General features: G+C 42.4%; 3 protein-coding genes across 8 annotated transcripts; all 3 read right to left on the minus strand.

The window, feature by feature from the left end:
- Window positions 1–1593: 1593 nt before the first annotated feature.
- On the minus strand, window positions 1594–9208 carry LOC105895464 (transmembrane protein 151B). Its single transcript, XM_031585269.2, has 2 exons — window positions 8434–9208; window positions 1594–5742 (listed from the first exon to the last, which is right to left on the minus strand). The coding sequence occupies exons 1-2, from the start codon at window positions 8491–8493 to the stop codon at window positions 3952–3954; spliced, it is 1851 nt and encodes a 616-aa protein (XP_031441129.1). The 5' UTR covers window positions 8494–9208; the 3' UTR covers window positions 1594–3951.
- A 167-nt stretch (window positions 9209–9375) lies between these two features.
- mus81 (MUS81 structure-specific endonuclease subunit) lies at window positions 9376–18062 on the minus strand. 4 transcript variants are annotated; one of them, XM_031585154.2, is made up of 17 exons: window positions 17554–18062; window positions 16996–17144; window positions 16686–16815; window positions 16371–16501; window positions 16118–16231; window positions 15913–15993; window positions 15690–15778; window positions 15311–15490; window positions 15011–15166; window positions 14699–14826; window positions 13830–13942; window positions 13364–13483; window positions 13005–13100; window positions 10121–10237; window positions 9927–10030; window positions 9761–9844; window positions 9376–9494 (listed from the first exon to the last, which is right to left on the minus strand). In XM_031585154.2, exons 2-17 carry the CDS (start codon window positions 17131–17133, stop codon window positions 9428–9430), a joined length of 1848 nt encoding a protein of 615 aa, XP_031441014.1. In that variant the 5' UTR covers window positions 17134–17144; window positions 17554–18062; the 3' UTR covers window positions 9376–9427. The 4 variants fall into 4 exon arrangements, with proteins under 4 accessions (XP_031441014.1, XP_031441013.1, XP_031441011.1 ...); XM_031585153.2 differs by having other exon boundaries at window positions 16118–16234; window positions 17548–17813; XM_031585151.2 differs by having other exon boundaries at window positions 16118–16234; window positions 17554–17790.
- A 395-nt stretch (window positions 18063–18457) lies between these two features.
- Window positions 18458–24602, minus strand: ovol1a (ovo-like zinc finger 1a). 3 transcript variants are annotated; one of them, XM_031585156.2, is made up of 5 exons: window positions 24291–24602; window positions 24005–24142; window positions 20474–20718; window positions 20016–20310; window positions 18458–19893 (listed from the first exon to the last, which is right to left on the minus strand). In XM_031585156.2, exons 2-5 carry the CDS (start codon window positions 24102–24104, stop codon window positions 19529–19531), a joined length of 1005 nt encoding a protein of 334 aa, XP_031441016.1. In that variant the 5' UTR covers window positions 24105–24142; window positions 24291–24602; the 3' UTR covers window positions 18458–19528. The 3 variants fall into 3 exon arrangements, with proteins under 3 accessions (XP_031441016.1, XP_031441017.1, XP_012677672.2); XM_031585157.2 differs by having other exon boundaries at window positions 24287–24602; XM_012822218.3 differs by having other exon boundaries at window positions 24239–24602.
- Window positions 24603–27599: the final 2997 nt, after the last annotated feature.

Below are 27599 nucleotides of genomic sequence, written 5' to 3' on the forward strand. Positions count from 1 at the left end.
AAAATCTCAAGAGCAAACAGTATGGTTCCCCTCATAAATGCAAACCCAAACAGGTTGTTTGATTTGTTGAGTTTGAAGTGCGGCTTAAAGCAGCTTACTGCAGCTTATCCTTAAACTGACTAGACTTTTATCTCATTCGATGCAGCAAGTAGTCTCTTAGGTAATGTAAAAAATAATAGCCTGGTCTATGCAACCGAGTAGGCTACGTACTTTAGAGAAAAGATTCGGCATTAAGCTAAATAACTCTAGATAATCAATTTAGGTTTGACTGACGCGGGGCCATTGAGTGACATCATCATCAAAACATCAACATCAACATCAAAAACAAACAATAACCAACTCAACTTTACACCCACGTAAATTCTACAAGACACTGAATAATAAGAGATGACCAAAAACTCTCACCACTCTACAAACCGCCCCGTATCAACCTTGGAAAGACGTTGTCTGTGGTCCTCAGGCGGTCAGACGCTTATCCCTGTCTTCTCCTCCCGCTTTAGGGAAACGTGAGTTGGCTACACACCAACAAGATCAGCAGGGAAGCACTTTGAAGTAAGCTACACGTAGGTTATTCATACCCACTTCGCCTAGGTTCGCGTATTCCTTACTTACATTTAGTCTATCGAGGTAAATGCATCAAAGCACATTTCACATTCCATTGCCCTAGTCTCGAGCCAATGGGTAGACTACTTAATCTAATTAATGGGTTAATGTCTGGTTCCGTTACGAGTCGCCACCCAAGGGGTGACCATGCGACATGAAAAGGGTAAGTGGACTAGATTTCACAACATCCATATTTTTCTGAGGTGATTTGTTGTAGCCTACTCTCAGGTGCACTGGTGGACTATCTGGAGTAACCTACTAGCTTCAAATGTCAGGTATGACAAACTGTCACTTTTAAATTAGGTACTCATAGAGGCTGATATAGCTTTACGATAGCTTACGGTTGATTAAGTTACATTAAATGGCTTATGTTATTACATTAAAGGATGTTAAAATACTTTCTTGTCTTCATCTTCATCTTAATCTTTGGGTGCTGGGGCATGTCTGTTTTGAGCATGGACTTCCCAATTTAAACACACATTTCCTTTAGCAAAGGTCAGACCATACATAAACGATAATGTAGCAGCAACTATCACCACCAGGGATTAAACATCCCCTACCCCAAGTGAGCAGCATTTTGTATGGATGCAATGTGAGATTCTGGAAAGGATACATTTAAAATAAATTAATTTAGCATGACCTGGCATACAGGATCTGAAAGACATTTTGTTTAAAAATTGACAAATCAGGATGGGGTCTCTATTGTCTTTTAAATAACATTTCCAACAGGAATCCAAAAAAATCAATCGCAATCAACTAGCGACCTGAATAATGTTTCTGTATTGACCTGACCCAATCTTCCTCTGGGACATTATCAGCAGAGTGTTAATTACAGTACTTCTAAAAGCCTTTTAGGAATATTGGATAGGATGCCAATGTAAATTGGATTGCGAAGGAATTTAAATCTTCAGGAGAAGCACTGTGAAATGGTAATAATGAAAAAAATAAACAAACATGAGCACGGCCACATTTTCAAGCTTGACACCAATATAAGATGTGGTTTAACCAAGCACTTTGACTTTATTGGTATCTTCACTTACATCATCAGCTTTATTTCAACCATCTTCAGTCTGGAGGGCAGATGCAGCTGCTGCTGCTGCCACACAAAGGCGAAGTTGGGAATAAACTTTGCCTCGATAATCAACATTACAACCGCCTGTTATTTGTCATGGACTGAAGCAAGATCACTGTTACAGTAGCTTTAGAACTATGGAGAGGTAGTGAGGGCTCATACCAAATCAAATGCAACTACTGAAGCTACCGACAACAATGAATCAAACAGTTTGTGTCAACTTGTGAATATCTACTAATGCTTGGAGATGTTTTCCTCCTACACACAGTAAATGTGCCTCGATTCGTTGCCATACTAACTGAATGGACTGATAGTAGTAATAAAATGTATGTTTAAAAAAACTAGCCATGGCTATTGAATTATATCCCCTCTGAAAACACTACGGGCTAAAAACCCTTACAAAAACACTCTCACATTAAGTCAAATGATTCACCTATCACATACAGTGGAACACACAACTACATGAGAATCACGTATCTGTGACACACTGCTCATTCCCAATGTGCTCTTAGTACATCATAGTAGTCAACATTCAGGTTGCAATACAACATTCGGACAAAATTACAGTAAGATTGAATATTTTCCTTAATCTTCATTTTCTTTCTTTTTCCTTTAAATGGTGCAGCGGTATAGTGTAGATTAGAAGCTAACTGTGTGTGTGACTGTGATGTTCATTCATACTAGTGTACATGACTGGTTCAGCTTTGGCGTGTCCTGTGGTGTACAAAGTGTATCTGCACTTCGACAGAAAAGCTAGCAATATTGGAGGCAAAATATAGTTGTGGGTTATTTGCTTGTTTGCATACTGTCTGGCTCAACTGGAGGAAGTACAGTACAGTATGTATACTAATTATACAAGGAGATATTTCCCCAGAGTTGGTTTGAGTGAGCAGGTGGATGCGTGTCATTGGGCGTGTACAGCATTATCAGGAAGTCACAAGTTGTATAATGGCACACAAGGCTATATCCCAATACCAATTGCTGTACAAATATAATATGATGCTTCAGCATCAATCAAAGACAGCATTACACATTGTATGTGGATGGAAGGCAACATGCTGCATAAGTATCTTTTCATGAATCAAAGTGATGCTGAGAGTCATTACGACAAAGAACACCATATGTGAGGCAAAGTTGGTTTGAAGCTTGAGCACAAAATCATATAAAACTTAACGTAGTGCAAAAAAAGTGAGTCCAGTGTTCAAAAATAAAGAGTATGACACTTTATGAGGGGAGTGAAACATTGGCTAGGAAGAACTCCTCTAGTCTTTGGATATACGTACATTCTGATCCAACAGCCAACATCAGAGTTACCTTAATCTTTAGCATAATGGGTCTAATATATATATATATATATATTGTTTATTTCCACAGCCTTTGAAAGGCTTGCAAGGCTTAAAAGAAAACCAGTGATCAGTCGAAAAGACAACCAAGGCAGAGGGGTGATCGGGCTTCCAGACGGACTGGATGAGCAGAAGCTGAAAACAGTCCCAGGTTGAACTCCCATGTTATGACTTGAAGTTACAGGCAGGGGTGAACAAAGAATTCCAACTGGTTTCATCCGCTTGGAAAAACTAATGAAGTGTCAATGGTACACTTTCTTTGCTGAGGCATTTTCCAAAGTTACCTGCTATCACTGAACTCAGAACAGTAGGTCAAATGGATCAGGAAAAGGCGGAAATACAAAGGCTGAGATCATTGTGAAATAAAAGAATGAGAAGTCCTGATTTATACAGATCAATGGGCTTAAGATTAATTATACCTCTGATCATATCCATAAAAGACAGAGGCTATTAGACACTCATTACTCAAAATGGTTGCTTGTGGAGATAAACATGTTGAATTTCTTGTGTTCATGGTGATTATTTCCTATTTGTTCTGGAAGACAGGATATTTCCACGCTGCTCTTAGTCCTGTTTTGTTTGAGTGAAGCATTAAAGGAATTGCAGGGACAGACCTTGTATTCGTTCTGACTGTGTCTCCTCAATATTGTTCTTACATCCCCTTGTCATTGCATAGTTATCCATAAATCTGCCTTAATGTAAGTTTCTTCCTACCTTTCAATATCATTGGACACCCATGCTTTAAATGCCCCATTTGGTCCTGTTAACTCATGTTATGCTCTGCATCGCTAACCTTAAACATTATTCTCACATCAAAATATTTATCTGCCCTTCCTTATGTGTAGCTTAAAGTTTTTTTCTTTTTCTTTTCAAATACAAGGTTCTCTTCTGTTTTTCATTCATTCAGTCTGATTCCCCTCTGTCTCAGCTGCTTTATGAAATCTCTTCCCCTGCATGGCAGCTCTCCTCTCCATGGACAATCAGCACAGGGAAGAAGAATGCATCCTGATAGGCTGGTGGTCTCTCCCTCTCTCCGTCCCTCCCATCTTCTCTATCTTCCTCTTCCTGTTCTTCCTCCTGTCGCTCTTCATTCTCTTCCCTAACGTCATGCACTTCCCCCTCCTCCTCCTCCTCCTCATCCCCCTCGCCCTCAAGCACTCCCCTACTCTCCTCATCCTGCCTAGATCCCAAACCGAGGAAGCCACCTCCTCCTCCTCCTCCGTCCTCTCCTCGTCCCCCCAGCCCCCCGCCCACACTACGTGAGTGGAACAGGGAGGCTGGTCGTGAGGCCTGCAGGCGGCCCAGGGAGAAGCCGCTGCGGCTCAGCACCAGCCTCCCCGGCCCGGCTCCTGTAGGCCCTGCCGTGCTGGCTCTCATCCCAGCCATGGTGCCTGTGAGCAGGGCGGCCGTGGGGCCCCGCAGCCTGGAGGGCAGGGATGCGCTGCTGGTGGAGCGCCTGCAGCGGGGGCAACTCTGCAGCAGGTAAGCTGAGGCGAACGCCACCGGTGCGGCGGGACCTCCGTTTCCTCCTGCCGGGGCTCCGCCTTGGGGCAGAGCTGGGTTGGTGCCGTTGGTATCAGGGTCCATCAGCAAGGCCTCAGAGTAACTCGGCACCATCTGTTGATTGCAGCGGATATGCCACTCCAGCTCAGTCATGTCCACAGTGTTTACACGAGAGATAGCTCTGTAGCTCCCTCCGCCTAGCACTCCAGCGCTACTGGTTCTCCCACTGTCGCCTCCCCCTTCGCCCCCACCTGATCTGACATCGTCACGGTCGCCAAACAGCTTCTCGACGTGATAGTGCACATAGGCAGTGCGGTACTCCGCCACGACGCGCAGGGGCCACGACAGCAGCACGACCGAGGCCAGCCAGAACACGCCGTGCCGCGCAAACCATGGCTGTCGCGCCGGGTCCAGGAAGGCCAGCATATGCTCACGGAAATCCACATTCTTCAGGTGCATGCCCTCCCGCGCCTCCATGTAGTCGTCCAGCCCCTCGTTGTCGCCGAAGAAGCGGGCGCGCTGCGTGAGGTAGGCGGCCTCGGCCCGCGCGCTTCCGAAGCTGAAGCACTTGGTGAAGCGCAGACGCACGGCCGGGTGCTCCATCAGACCCCGCAGGTCCCGCGACACGTCGGTGACGCCGTAGCGGCCGTAGTCGAACTCTGACGCCGCGGCGTGCGTGTTGACGCGCTCGTGGTACACCTGCGTGCTGGTGTAGGCGTCGCCGTTCCGATAGCGCGTCACCTGCCGCGTGCGACGCACATAGTGGTAGCTGATGGCCTTCCACCAGATGCAGGGCGTGGCCTGCTGGAGCCTCTGCACGCGCTCGTACACCTCCGCCGCCTCCACCTGCGCCAGGGTGGCCGTCTTGGAGTAGCAGTGCCAGCACTCCACCAGGTACACCACGTACAGCATGGCCAGGAAGGCCAGCGGGATGTAAACATAGCCACTGGAGCAAGGGCTGGCCCCTCCGAGTGATGGTAGGTCACCGTAGGTGTAGGCCGCTGCTGTAGGATTGCTGGAGGAGGTGTCAAAAGAGGCAGCGGCAAAGGAAAAAGAGGAAGATGAGGAGGAGGAGGAGGAGGAAGAGAGGACAGGGACGGTGCAGAAGGCACACCAGCCCAGAGTTCCGAAGCAGCCATACATGAGCAAGGTCAGCAAGAGGCACTTCCAGTGGGACTCACGACACAGAGACGCGATCAAGGGCTGCTTTACTGGACGCTGCTGCAGAAGAGAGGAGAGGAGAGGGACAGCAAAGGAGGGGGAAACAGATGGAATGCAGATTACTACAGGCTCAGAAGATTTCTGAATCTGACACTGAACAAGATGTCAGTATGTGTTTAACATTAAGAGGCCATTTTCTGTAGCAATCTGAAACAGTTTAATTTCAGAGTAATCAGTGCTAACTCAATCTGCCATTCTGCTGGTCTAGTCATTTAGTCATTTAGCAGACGCTTTTATCCAAAGCGACTTGGTCTGGACTGATGAACTTCAGTGGACTGAAGATGCAGTTATAACCTTGAATGGATAACACTGGTTGGCAAGTGACTTATATAATTATATATATATATTGTAAAAACCAAATTGTACGTTTTTTACAGTTTATCTTTTAGTTTTTTGAATTTGTCCGCATTTGGGATAACGTTGTACAAATCTTTGATGTCCATACTAGTGAAAGGTGGAGGTTTGCATTATTCTTTAAAGCTTTAAGGGTTTTGCAGAAAACTTGTGTTTACTGATAATGGATCTAATGAGATTACATTATTAATGGTAGATCATAGTACATAACTGCACACAAGGGTATAACCACCACTAACACCTTAATGTATTTTAATATAGTTATCCTCAATACAATCAAGTACTAAATCTTTATCAGTTTTAAGATCACTGAAACTAATAAACAAAGGAAACCACTGGTGAAAACAAAGGGAAATGATTGGGATAGGACTATGGGATAGGCAGTAAATTAGAGAGGGGAGTAGGCCTAGTTAGTGGTTCTCTCCACCCCTGTAATGCCTATACAGGTGACTATACCCATCCGCCCCTTGCCAACACAGAACCACAGACCCAGGGGGAGTGCAGGTCACAATAACACAGTGATGTCATACTTCTAGTCTGTGTATATACTAGCTGGATGTTACATTGTTCATTATAACAGTGGGAAAGCTCAGTCGGGTGGCAACTGAAAGCACAGAAAGACTGTGTTTATGTTTATGTGGCTATGTTAAAGGCTGAATAAGCTACTGAAGAGAGAGAAAGTCATCTGCTAGCCTGTGGATGGACTAGTTTCAGCTATACTGAGCAAAAAAAGGCCCTGGCTATTGAAATAATGTGACGGACAGCTGTCCAGGAAAGCCAAATACGGTGCAGTCTCAGCATGACCTTTTCCAACTGACTCCCTTGTTCTCCCACATAAGTTTGGCATATAATCAAAGGATACCTTCAGCTCTGCCTGGGCCTGCAATGCTCTGTTGTTACTGTAACGCCCATACACCCTGCTGTATCTCTGTCTTTCAGTGTAGGGGAATGGGAGTCTGTATGGGAGACATGTATCCTGTGGATAGGCCATCTGTGTCCCGGGCGATGGAGGACAAACCGCTGTGAGAGCCAAGTAAAGCACATGGCATACTGCACCACTACCCCCAGTAACACTCATCAACCCCACTAGCTCTCTCTCTTTGCCCTCTCACTTCAGCGCCTCTCACCTCTCTGTCTCTATCAGTATTGATCTGCATGTAACAGGAGACAGAAGGTTAACTCAGCACCTAAGATTGGCAGAGCATGAGAATGACGATGATAGGGCCAGCAATGTGTTATGTCAGTATGGTATAAATGTAGAAAAAAAAAAACGTATTGATGTAAAATGAGGAAAGGAAATGTTTCCTAGCACAGCTTCAAGCCATTGGTCAAATACAACTCCACAAGGTTGACTGTGAACTGAAAGTCTAGAATATTCTTTTTTTCCCTCATAAGAGCTCCAACTCCAGAGTACACATAAAGGTATTATCTAACCCTAGCACAGTGCAGATGCTTGATTTGTGAGGCACAGTAGTCTTCCAGACTTTACACATATCACACCTGGATCATACAGCATGCTGGCAACTCTTGGAATGGCATGAAACGAATGAACGGAGCAGGGACAGTCCAACAGACATGTAAGCCTTTGACATGAGCATGCCATAGCAGGTTTTCTCCCTCTTCTTTCAAACTGGGCTCCAACACAATCTCAAATACAACACACAACATATATTTACAAAATCCCTGTAGTTTATCATAGTGGGAGATCCCTCTGGGGCAGAGAATTTCACTTATATGAGGAGCGTGACATGGATGGAAAACTTCTAACCAGAGCAGCGTTTTAAAGAGCAGGTTATGTAGCCGTAGCCATACATAAAATAATGCCTATAGTATTAACTGCAATGCAGGCACATTTAAGGTATAGGAGAGATTTGAGTAGACTGAGTGGGTGTGCAATGACCAAAAATTGGACAGTCCTCGTAGAGCTAATTTAGTCTTCAATAGTTTCTGCCAGACAACCAAGCGTCTGAAATCAGTCACGATTGTAGACAGTAGCCTAATCTTTAAACCTTGTCCTTGTGCTCAACACAGGATTCTCTAGTTTCCTTAGGGTGTCATGAAGCTGCATGTAACAAAACTCACACGAAAGAAAACACTACAAGACGTGGGTAACTGAGATAAACAATATTTAGAAATGGCTTGTTCATGGTGATTTGCATAATATACCCTTTAAGTTTTTTTTTTTTTAATGGGTGAAGAGATCCAAGACTGCAGTTACATAATTAATTAACGGTTGTTCATAAACTGTGATTAGCCTACTAAAAATATGACTAATTAGAAAAGGCTGCCCTCGGCTTCTCACTAATTTCATGTCCACAAAAAGCCAAACAGTCTTACCACCTCTCTGTTAGTCCCGTCTAAAATGGGCTCATCCCCCTCCACCGTCACCTCCTGCATTTTCTCTCAGAGTGCCCCCCAGACGACCCCGTTAGAGCCTGGGGTCCGCCCGAGAGGCGCTGAATCCGATGGCCCGCGTCTGGGACCTTCTTGCTAGAGAAGTCACCCCATTCGTCGCTTGACCGGATCCGGTTTCACAACAGCAGTGCCTGCGGCATTCTGACATTATTTTCAAAAACTAGCATCCAGACACTCCCAACCCGTGCACTACTGTGTACATATACGCCGTCCATTTCATCACATCACGGCACGTCGCGATAATGCTCACAAGCCTGGTGCTCTCGACGATCCCGATGCCATTTTGGCAACTAATTCAAGGATGCGCAGGTAGGTTGGCTGCGATTCGTCGGTGCAGAGGCGGTAACGCGAATGCAGAGAGGACGAAAGATGCTTCAAGGGATAACCAGATCAGTGTTAGAGCTTTCAAGGACGTTTCCAAAACAGAACACCTTAGCCGAGCAAATCCGTAAAATTATGTCTTTTTACGAGTTGCATTTTATCTGAAGGGGAAAAGTAGAGCACGTCATCGGAGGTTCCTTCCAATCCCGTCTTTCAGGGACGATGCCTTTCACCTTCCGTGTATTTTTTTCCATCACTGACGTCACCCACCTGTGCAGAAAACATTCAGCCAGAACTACACATTTGTCACAGCGGTTTATATGACGTATGCATCAAATGCGCCCACATGCACATAAGTCCATTATTGGAAATACTCTTGTTGTCAGACCAGAGGTCTTTCAAAATAATGCACAAACTGGGCAAGGCATATTTCAGTAAAAAGTTTTTAATTAACACACATGATATACATTATTGATTCAAGTGTTCAACTTCATTCAACTTTATTATAATCTTATTACATTTATTTGATAGAACAAAACTTGTAAACAAACATTGAACAATACACAGATTCTGAAAATAAGCCGTCTGTGATAAATTACGACAGTGGACCTTTGGTACAGTAGAGCTGGTACACAGTGCGGCTGAGAGCTGGACCCAGGTTTCTGTTTGAAACAAGCAAGTCAGTTGCAAAACATTTAATGTAATCTTATCAATCACACAAAATAACATGGTGCCCATATCCAACATTAGTCATCTTATATAGTGATGGACTCCTACTGGAAAGTCTAGCAGTTGCAGAAAACAGGGACACGCTAGGTCAATACAGTTGAATGTCAGCCAAAACAATTGGCTTGGGATGCAAGACATTTACTTGATGGATAATCAAGATGGATGATGAGGGCAGATCAAATTAAAACAGGAGACAAACCTTTTAAGTTTTCCATATCTGATGGAAGAGAGGAGTTTCTCTTTTTGTGCTTCACTGGCACACTGGCCGTAGGCTCGCACAAGGCTGGAGGGGGAACGAGAGGGAGAGTCTTCGGTTTTAGCACAGACACACAAAAGGCACAAAGTACTGAGTGCAGGATGCGTACCTGTTCACTGTGTTGTAGTGCTCCAATATGGCGGCTGCCTTGTCCCCAGAGAGCCCACTGATCTGCATCAGCTGGCGGGCAAACACCTCCCTCACTGTCTGACACTTGAGGAGAGGAGGAGAGAGATACATCACACAGACAAAATAATCTGAATTTAAAACATTTATCACAGAGGCACATCATCTGCGCCTTACCTTGCTTTTGACGGCGCCGTGGTTGAATTCAGTAAAGGACATTAGAGAGCAGGAGACTTGGGCTCCTCTTGGGCCGTCGCCCTCCAGCTCTCGAGAGCGACAGTGCAGTGTTCGGTTCTGGAAAGAATAACAGCAATGACTTTGAGCACAGCCTGGACACGGGACTTGTGGCAGAACGAACAGAACACCTAAACCACACAGCCCGCATGCTTCATGTCTTCACAAAATGTACCAAATCATTCTGGCCTTGAAATCTTAATGAAGCATAGGGCCGCTATGAATTTAAAGTGGTCCAATAGGTTGAATCGAGGTTTAAAGGTGTAGTCTGTGATTTTAATCCAATACACATTTTGCTTCGGCAAATTGGCCCTCACAGTCCTCTAGCTGTCTGTTCTGTGTATGTGCTCAAAAAACTCTGTTCATACACAGTTCTGGCTTTGTGAATAGGAACCGAAGTTATTGGACACAGCCATACACTATTCCAGTTGATCAATGTTCCTTCAGAAGCCCGGAAAGGAGGAGTGTAATTTGATTGGCCGTTGAGCTCAAATTTCAACAACTTTCCACCAGAACCGTGGACTGTACCTTTTAGTCGTCTGACAACCATTTGTCCTCTATTATACAGCTCCTTAGAATGCTGCAGAAAGTTCAATTGAACTGATTCCACAAGTAGTCTGTTCACTTATTGCAATGGAAATTAATTGTAACTTAAAGTCAGCAAGTAATGCGTTTCTACACAACACCTGGAGCTTTATAGTTCTATTTGTGTTGAGGACTATTTTTTTTCTCTGCAGAAGCCATGAAGGGCCACATAATCATAAAAAAAAGAGATATTTTGGAGAAATAACGGTTGACAAGTAACTGTATAATAAGTGGGATAATGTATAGTCCACGATACAAGACCCCTGGGTCGGGATTTAGTTTTAAAGAATGACTGGCGGACTATACATTATACTTACCCTACACATTATACTAACTGTGGTGTATTAATAACGAGACGGTCGTATTACACACGTTGATATTTACTGAGAACTGTAACTCAACACAGCATCCATTAAGGCAGGTAACGTTCAACTAACGTATACATGAGCTTGCGCAGTGCGCATCAATCACTAAAGTGATATGATCCAATCAGTACATCACACTAACCCTATACATTATACATTATACTAACCCTATACATTATACTATCCCTAACCCTATACATTATACTAACCCTAACCCTATACATTATACTAACCCTATACATTATACTATCCCTAACCCTATACATTATACTAACCCTAACCCTATACATTATCCCTAACCCTATACATTATACTAACCCTAACCCTATACATTATACTAACCCTATACATTTTACTAACCCTAACTCTATACATTATACTAACCCTATACATTATCCCTAACCCTATACATTATACTAACCCTAACCCTGTACATTATACTGACCCTATACATTATACTAACCCTAACCCTATACATTATACTAACCCTATACATTATACTAACCCTAACCCTATACATTATACTAACCCTATACATTATACTAACCCTAACTCTATACATTATACTAACCCTATACATTATACTAAGCCTTACCCTATACATTATCCCTAACCCTATACATTATACTAACCCTAACCCTATACATTATACTAACCCTAACCCTATACATTATACTAACCCTATACATTATCCCAAACAAATATAACTAGAGATATAGCTATCAGTAGTGATGAGGGGGCCAAGCAGCCCATAGTCGTCATGGAAACTTGATGTCATTCTCTCAAGGGCATTGCTGTAAGCACTCACAGCAAGTTACTTGTTAATTGACCGACGATTAGCCAAAGTTCATTAACCAAAGATGTGAGTGTAGTTCCTGTTTCCTCTTTGTCTACAGATCATCTGTGCCAGATGTGATGAAGATTCAGCAAGGTTTGTGAGCGCTGAAAACCTTTAAAGATTTTTGATTAAATCCAATATGACGGCCACATAAATTCGTCCTTGCCGCCAATTTCAATTTGCTGTATCAGATATACAGCTTTGCAAATCAAAAAGCCAACAAATAACTATTGTGATGTTTGGTCCGTAGATCATCTGTGCCAATTTGGGGGGAAATTTGACTAAATTTGTGGCCAGTGAAAACGTTTGAAACCTTTTGATAAAATCCAACATGGCAGCCACACCAATTAGGTTGACATGACTCCACCTTGGGACCTTCTGTGGTATTACCAGTGTTTTTTTTTTTTCTAAGGCAAACATGTGGTATTACCCATGTTTTTTTTTTTTCTAAGGCAAACATTTTATGGCAAACAGTTATGAGCCAAAACACAATTTTGCAGTGCCCCCTAGCGGTCAAATGTCTCATGTACCAAGTTTGGCTTTGATACATCAAAGCGCTGGGAGATATGACCCGACTTCCTGTTTGGCGGCTTCGCCACTGATTTTGATTGGCTGTGACGGACGAATGCTTTCGTATGGCTTGGTCTGTTTGTAGTTTATTTTAGTTTTAAATAAATACAATATGGCCGAAAATCAAATATGGCGATAGGGTGTGTTGAACTCGTCTTGATCTAACGCACCTCTCGCTTTGACCCAATGGTCAATGGCGCTAGAGTGCTCAAGGTAAAACCTGGTGAAAAGAATCATGGGACTGTCCCAGATCAGTGTGCCGAATTTCAATGTTTTTTACCATACAGTTGTAGGCTTCCATAGAGTCTAATGGTAGAAGAAAAAGATGATCCGTAAAAACAAAAGGTAGAAGCCCAACGGATGCCTACACAGCTTCTCTGCTTGGCCCCCAGTGACGTCTCCAGCTCAACTCAAAAGAGCAGACACAATCATTTGCATCTCACTCTCAAGATAGCTTTGGCAAACTCACAGTGTACAGCTTCTGCAGGTATCTGGTCATAATGGTGAGGTATGCTGCTGACTCCTTCACATCCTGCACCCTTTTGACAAAAAAGCCATCCACCACCTAGGACACACACACACACCGGCAATATGCTCATAACACACTTTTCATTTGCATGTGTGAGATGAACCATTTTATTTACAGATTGAGAGAGACCAATTTGAATCTCTCAGAAAACACTCTGAGAGTTTGTTTGCAAACGTGCTAGTTATACCATGTTTATAATATGCTTTCAGGTTAGAGCAGACAAGTGTCTGAAGTGTGTACGTTTAAGCATAAGTGTATGTGTGTGTATGTAAGTGCGTGTGTGTGTGTGGGGGTCAAACCTGTGTATTAGCTATAGCTTGCTGTAAGGTGCTCTCAGGTAAACTCAAGTGAGCAGCAGCTGATCCATGCTCTTCCACCAGGTAAATGGGCTTGTGCAGACCACACCTTTTCAGACGAAACTGGGAGTAAAAGACAACATGCATGGCTGTTCAAATGTGTTACATATTAAACCTCCTCACCAAGTAAGTCAATAAGTGAATAAACTGAAGACACTAATACCAAAGGGTGCAAATCTATATTTGTTTTCTGTGATCATTACTACAAAATGGAAAATATGTCACAAAGATGCCAGTTAAGTTTTGCCCTTGAGCAAACACCCAGCCAGTGACTGAAGCGAAGGGATGACTACAGGAAGTAATACAGCTTCACATGTTGGCAATGACGTGCAGGCTACTGCTCAGCTCAAGAGCACATTTTAGGCACATGTCACTTGGTTGAGCCGTTCTTGAACCAAAAGGATTTTACCTTCTGCTCACGGAAGCGCCCATCTATAATGCTACCACACAGGTCATCCATTCGTTTCCTCTCAATGATGTAATCCAGTACCAGCTCTCTGACTGTGGGTGGCCGTAGCTGTCCTGTGAAATCGGATACTCTGTTCAGTCATCTCTGCCCTTATTTACAGGAAATGCAGATGTTTAAGATATCATTTTCACCGGAGGGACAAAGACCATCACAATGTTGAGGTCAGCAAGCCAAATCTTGTAGAGCATAACTGGAACGGCATACAGTACTGTGCAAAAGTTTTAGGCAGGTGTGAAAAAATGCTGTAAATCATCGAGTCTGTCTGGGATTACATGAAGATTGGTGCATACAATTATCTGAGGTAAATAGCTGTGACACCACAGTGTACAAATTGGTCATGCAATATGACAGTGCATTTTGCAACTGGCACTTACATTTGCATTATTTTGATGCAAAGGTAAAAGTGAAAAAATGCTGCAAGTCATCGAGTCTGTCTGGGATTACATGAAGAGACAGAAGGATTTGAGGAACCCTAAATCCACATAAGATCTGTGGTTAGTTCTCCAAGATGTTTAGAACAACCTACCAGCCGAGTTCCTTCAAAAACTGTGTGCAAGTGTACCTAGAAGAATTGATGCTGTTTTGAAGGCAAAGGGTGGTCACACCAAATATTGATTTGATTTAGATTTATCTTCTGTTCATTCACTGCATTTTATTAATTGATGAAAATAAACTGTTAACACTTCCATTTTTGAAAGCATTCTTAGTTTACAGCAATTTTTTCATATGTTGTATGTATATGTTGTGAAGAAATACATGGAAATGAATGTGTGTACATGATTGTGAATGTGCATATGTTTCTCTGTTACCTGGATCAGGGGCAACTTGTTCTCGGGCAACCCACAGGAAGTCCCCCACATTTAGCTTCCTAATGTCAAAGGTCACTCCATTCTTCTGTAGTTCCGTGACCAGGTCCGGCTTCCCTGCAGTGTTGCCCCTGTGATACATAAACAAGCATTAATCAACTCCTTTCCTAAGAAGACATTACTTCAGTTTTCAGAGGGGTTCTTAAACATTTGTGACGGATCAGAACATGCACAACAGCAAATAAGTCTCTAAAGTGATGTACTAAGCTCTCTTACCATGTTACTCCCTCATGCCCCCAAAACACATAACCTCACCCAGTTGTTTCTATGAAGTCCACACAGAGAATGATCTCATAGCAGCCAGGCAGAAGAATGCCCCTCGCCGCTGCTTCTCCGTGTTCCACAGCCTGGGACTCCTCCGTGGGGGACTCCTCCGTGGGGCCCACCGGTGAGGGCCTCTTCGCCAAGCGGCTTAAAGAACCAAAATCACACGCATAAAGAATAATTAGTGCAGAAGGCAGAAATAGTACTGTCAAAGCAGTGCAAACTGTTTTTTTTTTCCTTCATTTAAACTGACACCCTTCTGAAGGGTCTTTCAGTGGAGTCATCTCTCACCCGCTCACTCCTTCATCGTCATGATCATCATCATCCAGGGTCAGGTCCACTGTGTCTGGACACTCCACTGCTTCTCCTCCTTCCCTCTTTTCTTCTTCTACTTTTTGATCATTTTTCTCCTCTCTCTCCCCTGATTCTAGTTGCTCTGCCACAACCAGGCCCAGCTCTGTCAAAGAGTATCTGAGACAAGATGACAGAAGCGATGGCAAAAAAACGGAGTCAGAATGGGAGAGAGACAAAGATGAATTCCAAATATAGTTCATGGGCTGGGCTCTGCATAATTTGATCGAGAAATCTCATGACCATAACACAGGATTTGAAGTCTTAGAATGAAGAGCTTTTCTAACATCATGACCTGTTTTGTGAGTATAGGATTTACCTGGCTGGATTGTGAGTCTTCAGCACCAAGTCCCTCTGGATGAGGGTACCGACCGAGGCCCAGGCTGTGTACTTACTTCCAAGGTCCGGCTGTACACACACCAGATAACAGAGCACAATAAGAACACCTCCATCTGCTGTGTGACTTGAAAAAGCCAGGGTTTACTTAAACACTGTAACCTATTATTTCATTTGGAGATGCTACAGTCTGTCAGTGCACTAACCACAGTGAAGGATTTGTCGCACAGAGGCTGAGATTCTGTCTGCAGCTCATTTTTAAACATAAAGCCTTTACTGTCTGGGACCTGTGGAACCAAACAAGAGACAGAAAGGAGACATTGAGCAGACTTAAAACCATTATCTATTATTCACCATTATGCTTTTCAGTGTTTTGGTAGGAGAGGATGTGTGCATGCTGCATGCATGTACCTGAGAGTGTCTGTACAGTGTGAGCAGCACTGCATGACCTCCAGATCTCTTCTGAGGAACATATCCCCTCTTCTTTCGAGCCCCCTTCTCCCTCCTTACTTCTCCTTTTTGGGTCTTCTGCCAACAGGGAAAAAAAAAAAAAAAAAAAATGAAAGATGCTGAAGATAAATGGAAATAAAGTTGCATTTATATAAAAAGCAAACATGTTTGATGACATGAATCACTATGTTGAAGTAAAACAGTGCATCTCCACCTTGTGGTCTCCACCACTAGTTCCAGGAAGTTCTTGGGTGTTTGAGGAGGCTTTTGAGGGGTCAAGGTTGGTACTGCAATGACCTGAAGCCTGTACACCACTGGGGAGGGAATGTATGGGTGCGTCTGGACCTGACTCAGGGCGAGTGGCAAGAAAGAAGGGTAAATAACAAAAACAGATGTGACACTGACAATAACACAAAAGTGACACGCAATTGATAGTCACATAGGGAAAATTGAAATATTATAAAATATTTGGGTGTTAGAGACAGTGATGGGAGTGTGCATGCGGGATAAGCCGTGAAGATGAGCTCACCGTTTACTCTATAATACTTCTCAAGTCGATCATCCAAGATCTTGCAGATCCCATCTCCAAAGTTCTGTAATATCTTTGCTTCTTTTCCGTTGTTAAGTGGGAGAGGATACTTCTTTAAGGAGCTTAGTGCCTGAGGAAAGGAAAGGAGAGGAGGCGGAAGTCGTGAAATATACATCCAAACTGGATATACTGGTATGTTGTGACAGTACCAGATCCAAGGCTTGTAATGAAAACGACTGACAATACATGGACAATGACGGGAATTGTACAGTCTTTCCTATCATGTTTTGTTTGATAACATAGGCCTCACCTTCTGATACACGTATTGAGTCTTAAGGCCTTTCTCTGCTGCCTGATCACGCAGCTCTGTTAGCCACTCAAGGAACAGGGGGTTTGGACAAGAGGGTAGGGCACGTTTCCGACCTAGACGTACTAGTTCGGACGACATCCCTCTACATGCTATGAAAGGTGCAAGACATTCGAAAAGACAACACTAGTTTAATGTAGACAAACAGCTAGCTAGCTAGTATCATTAAGGAATGTGCAAGGCTACTAGGCAGGGCTTTTCTAATGGCTACTAAAATGACATGTCTCTGTTAATCTGCGAAATAGTATCTACTATACCCATAACGCTTAGACTTATTCATGCCTTTATGTTAAGTTGCTACGTGTTTTGCAGTTAGCGCAATCGTAAAAAGCCGCAACGGGGAATTCAGCAACCTGAAGATGGCTAGCTAGTAACGTCACCAAATTAGCAAACAACCAAACAACAGTTATACAATCTATAAAACTCCTTTCAGTAAATAATGTTTTGTAACATAAACTTGCTACATAATCTTATATGCTTGATATCGTGAAATACTTTTACCAAGCGCGTTTCAAGCTTCTTTGACCAGAAAACATGGTGAATTCTTTGGTAGCCTACTTGCACGCCGCCACTGTTTTTGAAACATAGCGCATGTGCAATGTGAGTTGCTGGACCCAAGGAAATAATTAAACAGCGCCATCTACAGCCCTGACAGAGTAGGCGTTTTACGGTTGACGTGTGAATTGCTAGCCCGTGGCATTACGGAAAAAAATATCAGACTAATGGTTTACAGGCAAAAATGTTGAAGAATAATCCGTTCACACTTTAGGCCATTTTTCCCACATTCAGCAGACCCTGTCAAATACCATTGATTAGGTTATGTCTTGATACTACTGATGGAACAGTATCACACCATATAAAACAAAACTCATCAATTTCCTTCACACGTCTATCGAATATTAACTCGGCCAGGATCCGTCCACGGGGAGGCTGGTTGGGAAACTAGCCAACTTGATTAAGGGTCAGAAAGGCCACTGTGTTTTAAGATGAGGGAAGAAATTAAGATGAAATAAATTGTCCTACATACATTTATGTTTTTTAATAACTTGCACAATACCGTTACGAGTCCATCATTTCAAACATGTAGAACGCCTACCCAACTGCAATTCCCCTTAATGAGCGTTGAGGCTAAACCTACGTTCGAAAAATAGGCTATTCCGGCAAGGTAGCCTAATTTCTTTATGACAGGCTATCCAAGATAATAGTTGCATTGCCCAAATACCATTACAGCCCTGGAACCCTTTAGGAGACGAGCGTTTATTTCGGAATCCGGCAAGACCAAACAAGGGTCTGGAATCCAACCCATAGGCCGCTAGGCTTCAGCGCGCGCACACACACATTCGCTCACACTCGCACGCGCGCGCGGGCATGCATTTAAAGCAAGGGAGACCTGTAAAACAGGACATCAGGATAACATGTTTAATGATGATCATCAGAAGTACAGTGATGCTCACAAAGTCCTCACATCTTTGGCAAATAGAAAATAGGCTGCAATATTATTTGCTGTCAGTGATCTAAAATGTTGAAGTGTCCTAACTCTTCATGTTCTCTGCTGCAACATGAAGCTGTAGCAGGTCTTGCAGACTTTCCGTGATGTGTGAATCACTCCAGTGACTTTTGGTTCAGCAATACACTGAAGGTAAATGTGTTTCATTGGGAAGAATGAAAAGAACAATGGCAAAAACACCCACTACAATTTTGCTTCGACTTTTTACAACCATTACCTTCCCTCTCAGGAAAAATAACAACACATATTTACATGTCAATAGTTACACAATCAGAATAGAAATCTGTAAAAATAGAAATGGCAGAAATAAAAAAAACAACAGTACAAATATATAAAGATAAATATAAAGCTCTCTTTATACAATTCAGTGTACCTCTGAAATGAATATATTAGATGTTGAGAAAATCCAATTTCTAGAGCAAGCACAGATTTGTACTTGTCTTCTTGAATATCGTTACCCACGGCCATACCAGAAACAAGCACACCTTTAACAGCTCAATTAAAATATACCTCAACCATACATTGACACTGGACCTAACTTGTTTCACTTATTAAATCAAGGACAAGGGAAATAATATACTGGAAGCATAAATATAGTGATTGCATTTAGGGAGTTTCCATCCTGAGTGCTTGTGGCAGCATATACTTGTGCCAATTCCTAGTTTCAGAATATGAGGTTTGCACTTTTAAAACATACACATCTCTCAACAACTGGCAACCCACCTTTTTGTATTACATGGCCAATGTGGGATATGTGCAAAAAGTACCTGGAACTTAAGTGATACTTTATCTGTAACCAAAAACCAAAAAAGATCAATTTGTCTGTTGACTGTTCTCTTCCGCCCTCCACTCCTTCATTGATAATTTCAGCCAGAAGATGATCAAATATCACCATCTCAATTAGCATTCTCCATAATTCTGCCTACACTAAAGCCCTATATCTTTGCTTTCCCCCAGGAACAGCTGCCTCTAACTGCCACCTGATCCTGTGGTGTCATCACTGTGTAGGGACAGTGGGGACCCTGGTGGGGACGTATTTTCCGCCATAGAAGCATCTGATAGTGAGCCGGTTGCCCTTCCCCCAGGACCTGACATTTTTCGCGCTGCCTTGTTGCGGAGAAACGTGCTGTTAGGGTGCTGGTCCTGGAGATGGTTTAGAAGGGCGTCCTGTGATGGTGCAGTGAGGCCGCACTCCTCGCAGACATAAAGTTTGCTGCGTCGTTCTTTGTAGGCGTACTGCTGTGTCACATTGTGGATCTTCTTCATGTGCGACTCCAGGGAGCAGCGCTGTGTAAACGCCTTTTCGCACACATTACACTTGTACGGGCGAACACCTGAAGGAGTGTGTGTACACGAGATAGAAATTAGGTCACGGTTGTTCTTACATGTCTCAAACACTAAAAATGAGTAACCAAAAAATCAGAAATGAAAAATGATTTGGGGGGGGGAATTATACCTGTGTGAGTCCGAACATGCCTTTTGAGATCAAAGGTATCGTTGAATCCCTTCCCACAGAAGTTGCAAAGGTGCCTCTTGGTGTCGTTGTGGCACTTTAGGTGTCTGTTCAGCATGCGTTGATACTGAAAGGTCTTCTGGCATATCTGACACACATAGTTGGGTGTTGTGGATTTGCCAGTGCCAGTGCCAGCTGAGGGTGTTGTTGTTGTTGGAGCCGTGGGAGGAACAATGGCCACAACTGGGTCTATACGGTCCTGGGTTTGAGAGTCACCAGGAAGCTCACCTGTAGTCACCTGTGGTAGGTAGAAAGAAAGAAAGAAAGAAAGAAAGAAAGAAAGACAGTGAGACAGAGATTAATTGTTCAACTATTTCTGGCAGATATTTTTTTTCTGCCAATGAAGCATGGCTTCTTCCATGTATGTACTGCATAACACAGTAAAGTCGGCAGAAGCTCACCTTTATCTTGGATCGTATATAATTGCTGTTGGCTGGTTTTTTACTGCTCTCGGGCGCTGGGCTAAAAGGCCGCCCCAATGAAGTTGAAGAGGGCAATTCAGCAGTAGGAACCAGTGGACAGGACTCATGGGTATGGATCTGAGTTTGTGTCTGCAAGTTGTGATCTTTTTGTGTGGAGAGGCACAAGGCAGACTCGGCAGGACTGGCCTCTGTCTCCTCAATAAACATGGGAGGTACCATAGATGCTAGAGAGGGGGGAAGGGGCAGAAAAAAAAGACAAGGATGTTATAACAGACATGGGAAAACATTTAACTCAGGTGATAAATCGCTGCAATATTGATATTAATATAAGCTAAATTTAAAAGATCCTTTTCTACAGTGTGACTGTGAAAAAAGTAGGCTAAGTAACGCATTTTTGATCACTAAGTCTGGTTCCTTTGAATAAAATAAAAAAATCACCATGGTGATATCAGCACCTTCCTCTCCCAGCTGAGCTACAGGCCATTATGCATTTTTTTTACAGATGAGTCCTACAGTGTGTGAATGTTGGTAATAAAACAATAATACATATTCAAAGAAATACTAGCAAAATTGCAGGACAATATGTATATCTGGGAACACTGTAGGAAGCTGCTCACAAACCTAGGCCAGCCATGCCCATAGGGCAAATGTATGCAATGCATGTGGGTGTGTGTGGGTGAATGCTTTAAAAACCCTGAAAGGCAGGTGTGTGAGTGGATGTGCTGTCAGTAAATGCATTGTCTTGGAGACAGACACTCCAGTTACAGCTCTACCAGTTAGACCAGCCAGGCTTGAGGCACTGGTTTGCTTTTTTAAGGTGCTTGAGCTCAATACTACAGGGTGGAGGCAATAAACATACATACATATTTTAGCTGTGTCATCGTTACACAACACCTTTTCATACATGCCTTTGGAAATATTTATGTATTATTGACATAAAACATCCACGAAAGATCTGTTAGGTTGGACCTAACCATTGGATAAAAGTCGCACTGAAAATGTATTAGCTCACTAGTTAACGGTGTGAGAAGGAACCTAATAAATAGAGTATCGGTTTACCCAACAGATCCAGAATCATGGGATGGGCCGATATGCATTACCGTTAGGCTTACGTCTGAGGTATTACATTCGAGTAAACGGGAGACTACGCCCTTAATTCAAGTTTGTGCCTGCGCGCCCACCTTTACGTAAATTTGGGGACTAATCCCAGCGGGGCGTGGCGACAGTAGTCGATCGGTGTAGCTGAGAAAACGACACAAAACCATTTTAACCTACATAATAAAAATACAACAGTTGGTAAAAGCTTTCTCTCGAGCTCATTATTTGTACCCTTAAAGTTACCATGCTAACAACAGCGTGGCTAGATAGGCTATAGGTCTGCCCCTTTAGTGCGGTCTAATCTGTAACGTTAACTGTTTGCTTACCCCTCCCTTTATCTACACCTGGACTGTGCTCTCAGACACAGTCGGACAATAGAGGCTATAAACTGGGGAGGGTTTAAATGTTCAGGGATTTGTTTTTTTGGGGTGCATTATAATTTCACGAATTAATGTCTATATTCTGACTTTCTATAACTAAGACAATTGTTTGTAACTTTGCTGACACTATAGGCTTGTTTAAACCTTACAGACGTCCTTGGATATTTAGAAACTAGGAATATGTTGACATGGTTTCAGTTTTCATATTGTGGATATTCTATTGTTCAGATCAGAAGCCAAAGAAATATTTGTGGCGCGTAATATATCAGTAGCCGAGGCCTTAAAATGTTTGGAAAGTTTATATTGTGGTAATGTAGCCTAAATGATCAATGTCTTCATAACATTACTGCCTGATAGGATCATCATAAAATGTAGACTTTGAGGCTCAACAGTGGGCTACTTTCGCTCTGCGCTAAACAACTGACATGAACGAACGAAGAGACAAGAAAATAGGATTTAGACAATGAATGTATTATTCGGTAAACAGGCATGTCAAAGACAAGGAGCACTGTGGAGTTTACCCACCAGCGGGCCGGGCCGTGCCCTGTTTACTAAAGGTGTAGCGGGAAGGGAAGCCAAAGCAGGAGAGTCCGTTATTTCCTTCCCTACACTAAACATTAACCAAGAGTCCAGCGCCAATCTAGAGCTTACCCGGTTTTTGTCCCCCTCTAGTTTATTCCCTAAATCAATAGTGATGTCATCATTGCATTTACATCTTAAAGTACCCCAATAGCCTACGCTACTCTATGAAGTCTATAAGCTAATCAATCAATGCAATTTCAGAATAGCACCAACGTACAGCAATTTAAAACATCCATCCAGCAATATACACAACACAACAAAGACACATCTTAGGCTATCGGCTATCATGTAGTTCCAACTTTGGTTTAAAACATAAATGAAAACCATCATTAATACATTACCGCGTTATTTGCACACTGCAGTTGAATACAATTAATAAACAACTGAACAATTCGATAGACCTTGTACGCATTCGATTAGGCCTAAATGTCACATTGGCCTAAACAATATCAACTGCCCAATATATAAGCTAAAGTTATAGTTTACTATAAACTATACTAAACTACATAATAAAATATAAATTAGTTAATAAAAATACGATTAAGATACTTTTTATTGGAACTATTAATAATAGCCTATGGCACTATCAAAAGGCTACAATATTTTTCAAAACATGATCTTCATGTCAATCGAACCAAAAAAAGTTTTTTAAGGGTGATAGGTTTAGCTATGCCAACGCTGGGATGGTTTGGCAATAAACAGAAGACTATTCCGTTAGATGACCATGTGCGTTATCTGATACCAAAGTTTGCTACACTACTTTGCATATGCTCAGCCTTTTCCGATAAAACACAAAATAACATTCGCCACACATTTAGGCGAAATGAGGTTCAATTGTATTTGTTAGAATACATTTCATAGCCTATCCCCTTGGGTTGGGCAAATTGTCCTACACTTTTGACAGGCTTATCAACATAAAGTAGGCCCGTAAGAAATATACTATTGAGCAAACGTTATGTTCTTTAGGCGAGCCTAATTGAGGCGACAATGTTGCAACCAACGGGTCTCAAGTTATAAGGAAGCCATTTGGGTCTGAAGGTCAACTGAAAGAGTCGTAACGGCTCCTTCTTTTTCATAACACATCTCACCTAGCTTACAATAGACCATATGAAATGACACATAAAATAGTTACAACCATGAAGTTACAAATGGGGGATAAGATACCTGGGTCCGTGTCACTCGGAAACAATGTCAAGTGAGCTATCCTTTATAACCAACATAGGCTTCCGAAACTAAGAAAGTTAACATTTGGTCTTATAGCAGCCTAGCCATGCCAAACTTCTTAAAAGCAACAAGTTAAAATGCCATTTTAAGTTGCTGCAGCAACTTACCATCAGAGAAAATATAATAACTTTGACCACGTTTGTTTGTTTGATCCCCCCCCGACCGTTATGCGTAAAAGCTATCACACCAGAGAAAGAGAATGGTCCGTCAACTTAAGGGGTCTCACCTGGAATATAGATATCTCCACGCTCATGGTCGGGCAGCTCGCCCCAGTTCCGTTTACCCGGAGAGAACCTTGCCTTTTTCACAAGGAATGCTCGAGGCATGGTCTACGCTTGGTCACCCGCTATCTTCCACGAGCTCACTATCGTGGGTCACAATTACGAAGTAAGTAAACGGGTAGATATGGTTAGATATTAAGTTAGACGATGAAAAGTGAAAAGAAGACTTCGTTCATAACTGTTTCCCCACACGACGAGCTCCTTTTCCGCTCTCTTCAAAGTTATACCTACGCAGGTAGCCTGCTCAGTCCTCTCCCACTATTTCGCCGTTTTCCAGACTGTGCTCCTTCGACTTCGTGTGCTTCCTCCTAAGCTTAGTGGAGTGTTGCAAAGGTGCGTCTCAGGTAAACTCAGGTAGGTCTACGTGCTGAAAATATTAACGGAGAAAAAAGCGGATGCTGGATAAATATTCCGTGTCATATACACCCAAAGACACGACGAATTCAAAGGTTGACCTAAGCGCAGGTACTCATTTCAGCAGGAAACAGGTAACAGCGCGCATGCGTCTGGGAAATAACGGTGACAACAAACCTGATCCAGGCTGCTCTACGTCTTACCTGTTCGACCGGTTTTCTTTTCTTTCCGTTCCCTTCATCACCACCCTGCGTCGAGTTCAACAGAATAGACAGAGCACTGCTACTGCAAGGAAGGGGGTTGAGATTAATTATTTTGAATAATAATAATTTTGTCTGACATTAGCTCCCAGAGTGTAACTTCATGCGAACAGAGGAACCCAGGCCTATGTTTGCAGAAGGCTAGAGAAACGTTTGGGCAGTAGCCTATATCATCAAAGTGGGTTATTAAAGCCTATAAGCTTTATTTGAGCTCTTTTGAGGACCATGCATGACTCACATCAGACTCACAATGGTCACAATTAAGGAATCAGGCTTAATGTCAGGTCATTGCATTTAAACTTCAAATGATCAAATTCAAACAGTAGGTTTAGTTCATAGACTGCCAGCGGACTCCATAAACCTGATTTTGAATGAGTAGATTCCCTTTTTGGGTGTGTAGCCTTGGCCTACTGGTTGAGCCAGTGTCAATGGCATGATTGCAGCCAAGTAGCAAGCAAAGTGTTAGAAATGAAACTACACTGTGAAACTAAATCTGCAGTTGCATATTAAATATCTGCAGACAAAAGTAGCTTTTAAGCAACAACATTATTCGAAAAGCTTATTCATGAATCATTTGTTTGTCTTTTTAATTACAATAGCACACCACACCCAGTTCCCCCAGGACAGGCTTCAATGACTTGTCTTTTCAGTCATCCCCCTCCCTACCAAAAATACTGCCCCTGTCTGCCCAGGTGCCCTAAGAAGTTCTAAACATGGCGGCTGATGCTGGAATGGATCAACATACTGGCCAGATACATTTCAATAACTACTGTCTTAAATGAGTTGCCTGCATGATTATACTTCAGCAACAACATAAGAGGAATATTTTGAAAATTGTCTCAGAATTTCAAACCAAGTTCATACTGTTCTAAAGTGGTAACCCTGAGAGTAGTTACTTCCTCAGAAGAAAAATATTTCATCACAAATCACTGTAGACACCACAAAGGCTTTGTCACCATAGTCTAAAATGACAGTTGCATTATATGCAACGGTTTATTAAAACCATCTGGTTCAGTGCTGTTTAATCAACAACACAAATACAATTAAGTTAGCTTGATACTGTATATTCTACTGTGAATTGTTGTTCGATTTTGCTGTGTCAAGTTGGAGCAGTTCCATCATTTCAGACTGTTTTACGATTATGACTGTGCTCCATCGTGGTTCTCCACAGGTAAGAACTAGGGTCATTAAGCAAATGGTAGATACAGGCAAAGGCCAAATTAGTTGAAAGCAAAGGGTGGAGGATTCAGTGTGAAGTACACAAGGAAGAAAGAGAAAGAGGGAGTATGTGTGTTCAGAATGAACAGTATGTTGTTTGGGCAGTTGGAGTGGTTGGGGCAGAATATCTACAGTTTCCCCTTGTGTTTTCCCCCCTCCCTTCCTCTCTGACACTGCCTCACCTCACTGCTCTCCTCTTTCTGCCCTATAAATTGCCCTCTAAACCCCAGTAGCTGTTCAGCAAACTCTAACACTTTGCTTTGAATAATACATATAAATGCCTAATTTTCACAAATGTTTCCACACATATAGACAAAGCTAGACAAACATATTTTGATTGTTTGATTTCTGTTTTACTCTGTTCCTTGACATTATAGTGTTTGTTTGATGAACCTTTATCGTTTTGAGCTTAATAAAAAAAATATTTCACCTATCTATTGGGTTTCATGGACTTAGAGAGAAATATCTAAATGGTGTGGCGGGAAAGTGAATAGCTTAAGGACAACCTGAAACAGCCTACAGTTATTTTTTCCTTCAGCCATCAGGTTAGTCCACTGTTTCTTTCGTTTTTGTTCTCACTCTACATTGTACACTAATCTCCTGAGAACAGACAACTTTAGGAGCTACACGGGCAGGAGCTGTCACCTGTCTTTGTGCTCACATGATATGGAACTAAAAATATGATGCATGACATCTCTGAATCAGTTGAGATAAAAATGTTTTAGTCACAAACAAAAGTTCACCTGGTCCTGCTTTTCCACATTCCTGTGTGTATCACTAGGCACAATGAAATAGGCCTATGGAACATAATGTTGGTGAATGTGAAAGTAGATTAGCCCACATTATATTTTCTCCTCAGCACGCAATAGATCACCCATGCACACACAATGGCCCCACAGACATAGAGAAACATTTCCGCGTAAGTTAGAGTTGTTATGCATACTTGTTAATCTTGTTACACCCGTGGCAAGACCTCGTTGAAGCTCTTTATTGGATAATGCTGAGATGGTTAAGTTTTCTTGTTTCCCCACAAACTCAATAGACTTCGACACGGACAAACAATAACTTTTCGTCAACATTTTTGAAAAAAGAATGCAAATAATAATTTCCTCATGATATGTATAACATATCAAACATTAGATACAAATATTCTAATGTTTCATTCAATCCTAGATGCTATGAGCCAGCTACCACCTAGGGGAGATTTAAAGCGATGTCGGAGGGAAAAATACCGTCGACAGTTATTCTCGACATGCCGAGACAAGTATCACTTGTCGAGCTAAAGTACCGTTAGGATTTTAATGTGGTTTGGGAGGTCTGCAGTGGGACAGAGACTGTAGACTATTTCTATTCCAAATATTAGGCTAATAATATTGGAGTTCAATTCGCAGTGTGACAAGATTTCAATACTGTCGATGGTGAAAATGAAACATCGGTATAGCACTACGTGTTAGACCTAGCCTACCTTCTGATTTCTGTGGGTACACTACCAAGACACACCTTTCGTAACATTTGTACATTGCAGCGATTACAAGTGTAGACGTGGATCTGAGTTGGAGTAGGTATTTAGATTTGAACACGCACACACACACACGGACACAAAAAGTCTGCTCCCTGGTGTTCAATGCATTGGCACATAGCAACAGTGGTACAAAAAAAGTTTGAAAGGTGTAAAGCATTTATTTGTAATGTTACCTCCTTTACAATA

Source organism: Clupea harengus, chromosome 18, assembly GCF_900700415.2.
Source record: "Clupea harengus chromosome 18, Ch_v2.0.2, whole genome shotgun sequence".
NCBI classification, from domain to species: Eukaryota; Metazoa; Chordata; class Actinopteri; order Clupeiformes; family Clupeidae; genus Clupea; species Clupea harengus.

Coding starts and splice junctions, on each gene's coding strand:
- mus81 (XM_031585153.2), bottom strand. CDS start 17,133: ATGTCGTCCGAACTAGTACGTCTAGGTCGGAAACGTGCCCTACCCTCT. Junction 16,235..16,370: donor CTAGTGGTGGAGACCACAAG/GTGGAGATGCAC, acceptor CCCTGTTGGCAG/AAGACCCAAAAAGGAGAAGT. Junction 9,495..9,760: donor AGATATGGAAAACTTAAAAG/GTTTGTCTCCTG, acceptor TGTTTCAAACAG/AAACCTGGGTCCAGCTCTCA.
- LOC105895464 (XM_031585269.2), bottom strand. CDS start 8,493: ATGCAGGAGGTGACGGTGGAGGGGGATGAGCCCATTTTAGACGGGACT. Junction 5,743..8,433: donor ACGGGACTAACAGAGAGGTG/GTAAGACTGTTT, acceptor TCTCTTCTGCAG/CAGCGTCCAGTAAAGCAGCC.
- ovol1a (XM_031585156.2), bottom strand. CDS start 24,104: ATGCCTCGAGCATTCCTTGTGAAAAAGGCAAGGTTCTCTCCGGGTAAA. Junction 20,311..20,473: donor ATATACGATCCAAGATAAAG/GTGAGCTTCTGC, acceptor TACCTACCACAG/GTGACTACAGGTGAGCTTCC. Junction 19,894..20,015: donor GCATGTTCGGACTCACACAG/GTATAATTCCCC, acceptor ACACTCCTTCAG/GTGTTCGCCCGTACAAGTGT.